Raw genomic sequence first — 12,272 nt, forward strand, 5'->3', positions numbered from 1 at the left:
AATAAGTGATGTAAATAAAATAATATAAGTAAGTCTTCCTTTATTTAAATTAAACTTAGTGCCTAAAGATATAAATAAATAAAATAGTAGAGTCAATCGCGTAACAAAATGGTGCAGAAGTGAGGATACTTTAAAAATAAATAAAATATAAATCGTAATAAATAAAGTGTGTGATCATGTCTACCTTGTGTAAGCTAAAAATTGCAGACCTGAGACTTGAATTGGAAGAAAGGGATCTGAGTTCTACTGGGAAAAAGGCTGATCTGGTCGAACGTCTAAAGAACGCTCTTCAGGAAGAGGGTCAAGATCCAGAAACTTATTTGTTTGAAGACAAGCATGCTGCTGTGATCTCGTCGATTTCGAAAGTTTCCTCCGATGTTTCCCAAGTTTCGACAGACATTACATTGTTAGAGAACAAAGTTTCTAGTGAAATCTCCCAAGTTTCCTCCGATGTTTCTAAAGTTTCGACAGACATTACATCGTTAGAGAACAAAGTATCGACAGACATTACATCGTTAGAGAGCAAAGTTTCTAGTGAAATCTCTGAAGTTTCCTCGGATGTTTTGAAAGTTTCGACAGACATTGCATCGTTAGAGAAGAAAGTTTCGGGTGATATATCATCCCTTGAAAGCAAAATGACTAACGAGATCTCTGCTAACATCTCTAAGGTCACTTCGGATTTTGACGACAAGATATCATCCATAAAATCTACTTTTGAAGAAAAGATCAAGGAAATAGAAAAGAAACTGGAGGAAACGGAAAAAGCAGACAAAGGTATGGAACCCATCTTAACAGACATTAAAAATGATGAAACCAAATACAAATTGGAGCCACGGTCGATAGTTGAAGGGAGTGTAGGTCATGCTCGTGTTAAGGTGCCAAATTTTGACGGAAAGTCATCATGGAACAGTTATAAGAAACAGTTTGAAACAGTTTCAAGAGCGAACGGATGGTCTGAAAAAGACAAAGCTGTAAATCTGGTTATTGCCCTTCGAGGAGAGGCTTTGGATGTACTCCAGACCATAGCTGTAGAGGAGACGAATGATTTTGAACAACTTATGAAGAGACTAAACATGCGTTATGGGCACGAACATTTGGAGTATGTCTATCAAGCGCGGCTTAAAAACCGACGACAAAAGAAAGATGAAGCTCTTCAAGAATATGAGCTAGATATTGCCAGGCTAGTACGATTTGCTTATCCAACAGCTCCCGAAGACATGATGGAAATGTTGGCTGTTCAAACATTTATTGATGGTCTTCGTGATCATGAAATGCAAAGAACACTGCGATTAGCTCGTCACAAGACGTTGGTCGATGTATTGTCCGCGGCCCTCGAGTTCGAATCAGCTACGCAGGCCTCTGGTGAGTACAGTGCAGTTCGAACTGTGAAAGAAGAAGAGGATGAAGACAAACTTGACCAGCTGGTAAATATGATGAAAGGCTTTACATCGAAGAAAACGAAGACCATGAATTGCTGCAATTGTGGTGAAAAGGGGCACGCACGGAGGTTAAGGAAGAACGCAAATCAAGAAACTCGCCAGCAGGAAATAAGAGAGCGCACAGACCCTAGGGGGGCAGCCTCGACTCAGAACTACTCCAAAGACCCTCTCATACTAATAGCTTCTTTGAAATGTCGTGAAGATAGTGTATATGTGGATGGAGAAATAAATGGTAAAAAGTATACATTGTTGGTGGATACCGGAGCGACCAGGACCATTATACGACCGTCAGTTTTAAACAGCCGTAAGAAACTCTTACCAACGAGGTTGCGACTGCGGACTGCCACAGGTGAAAACGCCAACACCCATGGAGAAATCCAGATACAATTAGGGATTGGAGCAGAAAAGTTCGTCCATACTGTCATAGTTGCAGACATCGAAGAAGATGTTATATTAGGAATGGACGTAATGAATTTGCATGGATTTCAATTGGATTTTAAGAATAGGGTAATCAAAGTTGGCAACGAGGAGGTATTTCTTCATCCACATGATGACAGAACTGTGCTAGCAGCCATTAAAGAAGATACAGTTGTGCCTGCGAGGAGTGAAACGATCATCGTAGCGCGGCTACAGGGAACTGTAGAAGAAGGAACGCCTGTTATGATGGAGCCATGGAACCACGACGAGGAGGTTGGTCGAGGAATCATAATTGGAAAGGAATTGGTTACTTCTGCTAAAGAAATTCCCGTGAGATTGATTAATGTCAATGACTACCCGGTGACCATCAAGAAGGAGACAAAAGTAGGAACTTGTGTACCCGTGACGTCCATAATCCGTCAGACAACAACATCAGATAATTCCAACGACAAGTTCGACCAAATGGTTGCAGTTGCAGGCCAATCTCTGAATCAAGTGGAGAAAAGAAAATTAAGGGAATTTCTTAGGCAATATCGTGACATATTCGTACCGAAAGGAGGAAAGACAGGAAGAACGACAGTTGTCAAACATAAAATTGACACTGGTACCGCTAGGCCAATTCGTCAATCAGCTCGACGATTACCACAGGCGAAGAGAGAGGAAGCTGAAAGGATTGTTCAATAAATGAAGAAAGACGGGGTGATAGAAACTTCTACGAGCCCATGGGTCTCCTCGGTGGTCCTGGTCAAGAAGAAAGATGGAACTACGAGGTTCTGTGTGGACTACCGTTTGTTGAACAATGTTACCAAGAAAGATAGTTATCCTCTGCCTCGGATCGACGACACGTTGGACACATTAGCTGGAAGTAAATTGTTTTCTACGTTGGACTTGAAGTCTGGATATTGGCAGGTAGAAATGGATCCAGTGGACAAAGAGAAGACGGCCTTTACGACAGGATCTGGATTATGGGAATTCAACGTTATGCCGTTTGGACTCTGTAATGCTCCTGTGACATTTGAGAGGCTGATGGAAAATGTGTTGAGAGGGTTATCTTGGAAAACATGCCTGGTGTATCTAGACGACATAATCGTTTTGGGAGAGACGTTTGAAGACCACCTGAAGAATTTAGAAGACGTTTTTAATCGACTTGAAGCTGCCCAGTTAATGTTAAATCCCAAGAAATGCCAGTTATTTCAAAGTAAAGTCAATTATTTAGGTCATATAGTCAGCAAAGAAGGAGTAGCCGTGGATAAAGGAAAAATCGATTCCATTAAGGAATGGCCTGAACCAACTGATAAACATCAAGTGAGAAGTTTTCTGGGACTATGTACTTACTACCGGAGGTTCATTAAGAAGTTTGCAGATATCGCTAAGCCATTAACGCGACTTACAGAGGAAGCAAGGGATTATTGCTGGGATGGAGACTGCCAAACGGCCTTTGAAACTTTGAAGAGGCATTTAATTACAGCGCCAATATTAGGGTATCCACTGCCAGAAGGAGAGTTCATCCTAGATACGGATGCAAGCAATGTGGGAATTGGCGGAGTGCTGTCGCAGATCCAAGGAGGACAGGAACGAGTCCTTGGATATTTTAGTAAAGTGCTTTCAAAACCTGAACGAAATTATTGCGTCACGAGAAGAGAACTTCTAGCAGTAGTAAAATCAGTGGAACACTTCTATCAATACCTCTACGGAAGGAAGTTTCTAATCCAAACCGACCATGCCGCCCTTAAATGGTTAATGCAGTTTAAGAATCCAGAGGGTCAGATAGCCAGATGGATTGAACGACTTCAAGAATATGATTTCAAGATCGAGCATCGGGCCGGAGTTAGCCACAGAAACGCTGATTCTCTATCTAGAAGACCGTGTCCAGCAGAATGTTCCCATTGCAACAAAACAGAGTCGAAGGAAGCAGCAGTACTAAGAACAACAGTGGTCAACGACGAGTGGACGCCTACCAAGATCAAGGAAGAACAAGAAAAAGATCCAGTTTTACAGAAGATTCGAAAATGGAAAGAAGAAAATCGTCGACCATCTTGGCAAGAAATATCAAGCCTAAGCTCAGTAGTTAAGACGTATTGGGCCCAGTGGGACTCATTTATCTTGGAAGACAGCTTGCTTAAACGAGTAATAGAAAATGATGATGGTTCAGTGAGGAGAACACAGATGGTGATTCCAAAGATCAGAGTAGCCGAAGTACTCCGTCAGTTACACGACAGTCCATCAGGAGGGCATTTTGGTGTAAAGAAGACCCTTCAGAGAATTCGGGAACGATTTTATTGGATGAATAGTTCTGACGATGTGAAGGACTGGTGTAAGAAATGTACTACCTGTGCTACAAGTAACGGACCCTACCGGAAAAGAAAGGCTCCTATGAGACAGTACAATGTTGGAAGTCCGTTTGAAAGAATAGCTTTGGATATTGCCGGGCCATTTCCAGAAAGTGACAATGGATGCAAATACATGTTGGTGGTAATGGATTACTTCACGAAATGGGTTGAGATCTACGCAATTCCAGACCAGAAGGCCGCCACTAATGCAGATGTGCTAATCAGAGACTGTATCAGCCGATTCGGAGTACCTCTGGAGATCCATAGTGACCAAGGAAGAAACTTTGAGAGCGATCTATTTCAAGGAATCTGTGATAAACTAGGCATGAAGAAGACAAGAACCACGGCCTATCACCCGCAATCGGATGGAATGGTGGAGCGTATGAATAGGACAGTCGGCAAGTATTTGACAAAGATGGTGTCCAATCATCAACGAGACTGGGACCAGTACCTTCCATTCTTCGCAATGGCCTATAGATCTGCTGTTAATGAATCAACTGTCCAAACACCAGCAAAAGTCCTATTTGGACGTGAGATGCGTCTACCCTGTGATCTAGAGTTTGGATGTCGACCTGGAGAAGATGTTGCTGGTGAGGATTACGTGAATGAATTACGAAGAAGAATGGACGATATACATGAGTTGGTCCGTTCTAATCTTCAGATCGCTAGCGACCGAATGAAGAAACGATACGATTCCCAAGCCGAGAGGGGATGTTTCAAGGAGAACGACAAAGTCTGGCTTTATAATCCAAAAAAGCGAACAGGTTGTTCTCCCAAGTTGCAGCAGTTCTGGGAAGGTCCGTACCTCATTGTCAAGAAAATTAATGACGTTATCTACCGAATAAGCAAGATTCCTAGGGGAAAGCCGATGATAGTCCACCATAACCGGTTGGCGCCGTACGAGGGAGACCACGACGTAGATGAAGAAGTGGAAGTCAACCAAGTTCGAGAAATACCTGACCTTACCTTTGAAGAGTTCATGGGTGCCTACGGAGGTACCGGTAAAGCAAGACATGGTGTTACCACTGAAGAAAAGCGAGATCTTCTCGCACTTCCCGATGACTACTCGCTGGCCCATACCATCCCGGCCAGTATCAAAGACGCACGAGGGTTGGCATCCGCCTTCCGAAGGAAGTTTGGTCGAGTTGCAGAACTTCAATGCCAACTGCCAGCTCCTGGCAAAGCATTGAAACTCCAAGATGCATCACGTTACCTATTCTATCTGGTAACAAAAGACACTGTCCATGACCAACCTACCTACCACGATGTATGGGATGCATTAATTCAATTGAGAGAGCACGTGTTGGAGTCCGACGTGCAAAAGTTAGCCATGCCAAAGTTAGAATGCCGCCAATTAAACTGGAGAGTTATCCGAAATATGGTAGAAGAAATTTTTAAAGACACCGAGGTCCAGGTGTTAGTCTGTTGCAATCCGCATAGTTACTGGTGCGGAGAGAAGACCGTCCCCTGTCACTTTTATACAACTGGGAGTTGTAAAAGAGGGTCCAGTTGCAGATACCAGCATCCAGTTCCAGTCCCGACAAGGTTCCAGGAGGAACCATCTTTTAAGGAGGGGGCCATGTGACGCCTCACAACCCGGCCTAATTCTTCTCGATATTTCTCCGCGTTACGAGTAAAGGCCAGATCTTCCACGGCGATTCGAGGCGACCGCTGCCAGAGTATTTAAGAACAGGAATTCGAGCACAGGCCAGTCAGTCAATGAACGAGCCGCGACGCGTGATATAATTGTATTCGATCGGATTTAGTGAAATGTATTTATTAGTTATCGTAGTTATTATGTTTAGTTAATTAAATCATAAATTTGAGTTGTAAATAAATTAGATGTGTTAGTTGGTGTTATTTGTAATTATTAAAATAAATAAGTGATGTAAATAAAATAATATAAGTAAGTCTTCCTTTATTTAAATTAAACTTAGTGCCTAAAGATATAAATAAATAAAATAGTAGAGTCAATCGCGTAACACTACTACATCGATTTACTTGATATTTTCACAGTAAGTAGGGAATAGCTCATGAAACAAAGTCTATCCTATGTCGATGTGCGCTTTTATCTTGAAGGTGGTTCCCACCGTTCTCAGGAGTGAAAAATATTTTGGTTAAAATAGCCACGGTAGAGGCTAGAGAACCTAATTTTAAGCAAAAACTGTTCTATAATTATTTTTTGAAAACTCAGTTGAGTTATTCGTGGTTGAAAATTGGCCATTTTCATTGAAAAACGACACCTTTCGGACGGATTTTTGTGAATACCTTAAAAACTATGCATCTAACAAAAAAACTATATAAAATATTTCTGTAGGTTATAAAAAAACAAAGAGATTCGTTACTTCATAAATCTTCTAGTTAAAATAGAAAAAGGTAAGAAGAGTTTGTTTTTTTGCTGCATGCAATCGGTGTATTCAACTTGAAATAACAAAGAAACGGTCGATTTTAGGTGTATAATGATACTTACAATTTTTATAGTGCTTGAAAAGACCTTTAAAATGAGCAATACTAAATGTCTCGAGATATTCTGCAAAAAAGTTGATGATTAATGTATTTTAAGAAAAAATGAAGTATATTTAACCCCTCATCCATCAGAATTTAAATACATCGTTTTCCTTCTACAATACTTTTTATTATAGTGTTATTTATATGTTCAAAAAGTTGGACTGGTTTAAAATAAATGTTTTTAAAAAAAAATAAGATCAAATTATAGAGCGCATTTTTAAATTTTCTTTAAAATCTGACTTTTTCTCCATGTAACGCGAAAATGATAAGAGATACGAAAAAAAGATACCACACAAAAATGTAGGGTTTTTTCAGATAAAAATTTCCTTTTTATTTTTCATTACTTTATCTCTTATCATTTTCAAGTTACATGGAGAAAAAGGAAGATTTTTAAGAAAATTTAAAAATGCTCTCTATAATTTGATCTTTTTTTTTCAAAAACCATTCATTTTAAACCCGTCCAACTTTCTGAACATAGAAATAACACTATAGTGAAAGGTATTGTAGAAGGAAAACGATGCATTTACATTTTAGTGGATGAGGGTTAAAATTACTTCTCATTTTTTCTTACAACACATTAGTTATCAATTTTGTTTGCAGCATATCTCGCTTAGTTTTAATGGAATGGACCTTTAATATAGCTCATTTTAAAGGTCTTTTCAAGCACTACAAAAGGTATTGGTAGCATTATACACCTAAAATCGACCGTTTCTCTGTTATTTCAAGTTGAATACACCAATTTGAGAATGTACCAAAAAAAACAAACTATTTTCACCTACCATATCTCTTTTTGTATTATAAATAGAAGAGTTATGGAGGCAAGTGTCTCTTTGTTTTTTTATAACTTACAAAAATGTTGAATATAGTTTTTTTAGTTAGATGCATAGTTTTTAAGGTATTCGCAAAAAACCGTTCGAAAAGGTATTATGTTTCAATGAAAATGGCCAATTTTCAACCACGAATAACTCAAAAAGTATGGAGTTTTCAAAAAAATATATAGAACAGTTTTTGTTTAGAATTAGGTTCTCTATTGTATTCCGTGATAATTTTAACCAAAAAAATTTCCACCCCTGAGAAGGAGTGGGAACGACCACCCAAGATAAAAGCACACATCGGCATAGGGTAAACTTTGAATTAGGAAATAAGTAGAGGCTAGGCCCAAAATTTCATCAAAATCCATGCAGTACAATATAATTCGGAGGTAATATCCTATTCTTGCTCCCATTTACTGGCGTAACATAACATAGAGAGAGAAATAAGATGTCATATTTTAATACTCCATCAATCCTCTGCAGGTATTCTTCTTACAGATAATACATGACAACGGCTTAAGCTCTAATCGGCATAGCTAAACGCTGGGTTTAAGCTGTTGTGAATAGCACTCAGACTAATAGTATTTATGAATGACATTTTTATAGACTTCAAAAATGTGATTACGATAAACTTTAATTACAATTTGCGCCCTTATTAATCAAAAGAGTTAGCGCAATGATATGAAATGATCGTAAATTCGAGACGAATATATTAATGTAAATTTTATTAAAGTAAAGTTCGTGTAACCTTCTGGCTAAGGTCTAGTGTTAAGGTTTTCAGGTCGCGCAAGCGCCCTTAACATGACTTAACGACTACTTACGTAGGCGGGACCGACTTCTTTACTTTCCCTCCGAAGCACGGTGGTGGCTCAGTTAAATTAGAAATTAAAAATTTTGTCAGTTCCAGGATTCGAACATGGGCCCTCCAGTTTGTTAAGCCAGTAACATAGCTACTGCGCTAAGGCCGCCACATGTAAATTTTATTTAATTTGTGTCATTTAAAAAAAAATACAGAGTTCCATTCAAAAAATATAACTTTGATCTGGCTTGCCTTGTTATCATACACTTTGCAAGACTGTAACTAATTTTAAAATATGAAGTTTAAACCTGCCTATAATTTTTGTAAATAACTTTTTTTTCTATCTGTTACTATAACATATCTACTGAGCTTCCTCGCGCTAATAAATCACGCTGTATATTAAAATTATTATCATATTTAAATAAACTCGTTATTATAGTTGATTCGCTAATCTCAGACATATCTGTCTAATAATTTTAGTAATTATTTTTTTGCGAAATTGGTTACATTTTGACAGACTAGACGTGGCTGGAGATTACTATACAACAAAGTACACGTGCTCATAGCCAATATTAAGAATAAACAAATCTAATATTAATATCTAATAATACAAACAGCGCGAATAATACAATTATTTACTGTATGTTAATTTATAACAACTGAAATTATGTATATATTTTGAATATATACTTACGAAAAATTTTGTGAGTTTAGTATCCACTCTCACTATTTCCAATAATTCTTCTTTTTTTAACGAAAGAGTAAGTTTATTTGAGCTGTTAATAGTGTGAGGTAGGAATTTTTGTGTTAATCACCTGAAGAGTTAGAATCACATTTTTTGTTTTTTATTGTTATGAAAAATGTCTTTTTATGTTTTGGCCAACCCTCGCAAACGACTAAAGGTCATACAGTAAAATAATCAGTGGTATGAATAAAAACGGAGTATAAACTCACGAGTATGTTCTCATGAGTATGAGCATAAAGTATAAGTTTATACTCTATTTCATATGAATAAAAATATGTTGATGTGACCAGTTTCTACTCAGTGCATAAGAGTAGATTGAGTATATACTCCAACATTTGGAGTATAAACTACATTCTCATTTTTATTCATACGAGCCATTGGTTGTTTTATTATAGGAAGCTTTTACTTATGTATCTTCAAGCAGTAAAATATTTTTTAATTCAAAAATTTTACATGTTTAGTTCTTCGCATTCCTATGATTTAAATAGCAAAACCAGCATCCTCCACACATCCACACATTTCATAGACCTCTTATGACTATATTTTAATTTCGTGTGATTGTTGCGAGAATGATACAGAAATATTGACAACCAACAGAAATGCATTACCTAATTAATAGCTCCTGTTTTCCAGTATTTTTTTCAGAGAATTCGGGAGGAAATATAATGTCTTTATTTCTTAATTTGGTTAAAATTTTAATCCTTTCCATGGAAGTATCTAATGGTTTATAACACATTTCAAAAAGTATTATACCTAAAACATAAAGTTATCTTAATATCATTTGATATTTAATATAAGCTAGCATTACATAATTCGCGGTGTGCAAGTACTTGGAGGGGATACGAGAAACGATCGTGCGAGAATAGCGGAGAAATATTGTAACTTTCTTAAATAATTCATTGTCAATTGAAATTGTCAAATTGACGTATATTTCAAATCTGTCAATGAAGAAGAAAAATTATATATTGCTCCACAATATTGATATGATATGTAATTATTATATAAAGGTAATTTAATTAATTGTATTTTGCTTGCAGTACTGCATTTTAATAACTAATTTTATTTACTACATACAATTGTTTATGTTTTAATAACATAACCTGAATCTTATTTTTTCTTCTTATTATTTTTTTGGACTATGGCCTTGACAATTATCCAGTAACCAGGACTAATATAATTGGCCAATATAATTAAACGTGCGAATAATGTTGCTGAGCGTAGAAACCAGGTGTCGCTTTGCCGAACTTGCACGGTCCCAATAAGTGAGGCAATGAAGCACCAAACCTACCAATTTTCCGAAGCAAGATGAATCGCTTTACAACTCGGACTCGGATTTAGATTTTCAATTCGGAAAAGTCTGGAAAGTTTGTGAACAAAATTCATCATGGTAATCTGAAAATTGTCCGTGAGACAAAGAGTCCGTGTATGGAGAAGAGCAGCCACAGACAAGCAAGGGTGGAGGCAAAAAATAAAGGAGGCCAAGGCTCAATTTGGGCTGTAGTCCCGTAGAAGAAGAAGATGAATCTGAAAATTGCATTTTGTGCATAAGGGAAGTACATTTCCAAAATGTATAGAAAATGAAAAATTTGCAACTCGGAAAATGTCAACAGGAATGAGTTCAATTTTGTTTTACTCGGGGGTTTTCGAGGTCGCTGAAGACGAATGTGATAACGACGATGGTCCTCGAGCTTCCTGGCGCCCAGGGTGGGAGTTTTATGTTATTTTCATTCGAAATCAATCAAAAGTTATTACTAGGGGGCTTTTGGGGTTGCTGAATACGAATATATTACGAAGCGATAGTATCTAAGGTATTTAGTGCTCAGCGTGGACCTCGTCTCCTGAAGTTTTATGAAAGTGTGATATCAAATAAGATTTTTTTTATACAGTTTGTTATATAAATACATTGTATTTATTAAGTAAAAAACTCCCTTCTGTTCGTGTAACCATGAGTCCATCGGGGATCTGAACCATGTATTCTTTGATTGTCTTAATCATAGGGATCAGACTCGAAACTTATATTTAGGTTTAATTAACCTTAACATTAGCCTTCCAGTTAGCATCAGCAATCTTTTATCTTATTCTGACAAATCTATATTTAATATCTTAATCAAGTTTATAAATGATTCTAAGATAAAAATTTAAACATATCTATAACAAAATTCTGTGGCAAAAAGACTCTTTGTCTAATGCCATCTCTTTCTCTCCACACACACACACACACACACACACACACAAGTAAAAAAGGTTAACAAATAATCGTATCAATCAAATTTATTTATTCCTCGTCTTCAGCACAATTTTTACATGCTAAATTGCAAACCAAGCCATTCTTTCTACATACATATGAGCGACATCAAAAAATTAAACTCATAACACTTAATGGATCAGGAGGCTGTGTCATCTTCACTTGATGATAGGAATTTTCTTTGAGTTCCCATCCCGTTTGTTTTATTCAAAACTCCTTCTCCGTACAATCAAGTCTGAACTTGCAAATACACTCTTTATAGATGCCGTATGAATGCATGTATCGTTGGCATAATTTTATCAATCAACACCTTTTTATTTTTGGAAATAGCCATGAAATACATCCTATACCGATACCATTCCGACACATTTCAGCCAACTGAATATTTGATGGTCTATATTCATCCGGTATATTAGGATTTCCGAAATTGAGTAAGACACTATACGTGGCTAAAAGTAATTGTGGGCCATGCTCAACTATTTTCTCAACAGACAGACCAACTTTCTGAAATGTTGTGGTTCCCGGGCAAGTTCGGGATTATTTTGATACTTTTTCTTCTTCTTCTACCTTGTTGTATGTAGGCTTTAAAGCATGTTTCTTCTTCAATATTAGACTCCTAAATCGTTTAAATTATCGCACCATCTTTTTCTTGGTCTGCCAATACTTCTTCGTCCATTTGGTGACTTATCTCGTGCTATTCGTACTATTCTATCCTCTGCCATTCTACTAATATGTTCATTCCACTCCTGTTTCCGTTTTGTCACCCATCCATTTATGTCTTCTACATTGCGTGATCTTATGTTTTCGCTTCTCTCCCTATCCAACAGACTTTTCCCTGATATTCGTCGAAGTATTTTAATATCTGTTGTTTCTAGTAGTCGTCTCGTTTTAGATGTGTCAGGTCTTGTCTCCGCCGTGTATGTCAATATAGGTCTAATTGCTGCTTTATAGATTCTTACTTTTGTGTCTTGTCTTAG

The 12,272-nt window shown here is 37.3% G+C and overlaps 1 protein-coding gene across 2 annotated transcripts in view; it reads right to left on the minus strand.

Moving 5' to 3' along the window:
- Positions 1–12,272, minus strand: part of LOC126886909 (eIF-2-alpha kinase GCN2) — a 274,664-nt gene that overhangs the window by 97,102 nt on the left and 165,290 nt on the right. For both annotated transcript variants that reach the window (XM_050654067.1, XM_050654068.1), the window contains one exon: positions 9,659–9,803. In XM_050654067.1, the coding sequence (XP_050510024.1) occupies positions 9,659–9,803 (145 nt within the window). The remainder of the gene's footprint in view (positions 1–9,658; positions 9,804–12,272) is intronic.

This window comes from Diabrotica virgifera, chromosome 6 (genome assembly GCF_917563875.1).
Source record: "Diabrotica virgifera virgifera chromosome 6, PGI_DIABVI_V3a".
NCBI classification, from domain to species: domain Eukaryota; kingdom Metazoa; phylum Arthropoda; class Insecta; order Coleoptera; family Chrysomelidae; genus Diabrotica; species Diabrotica virgifera.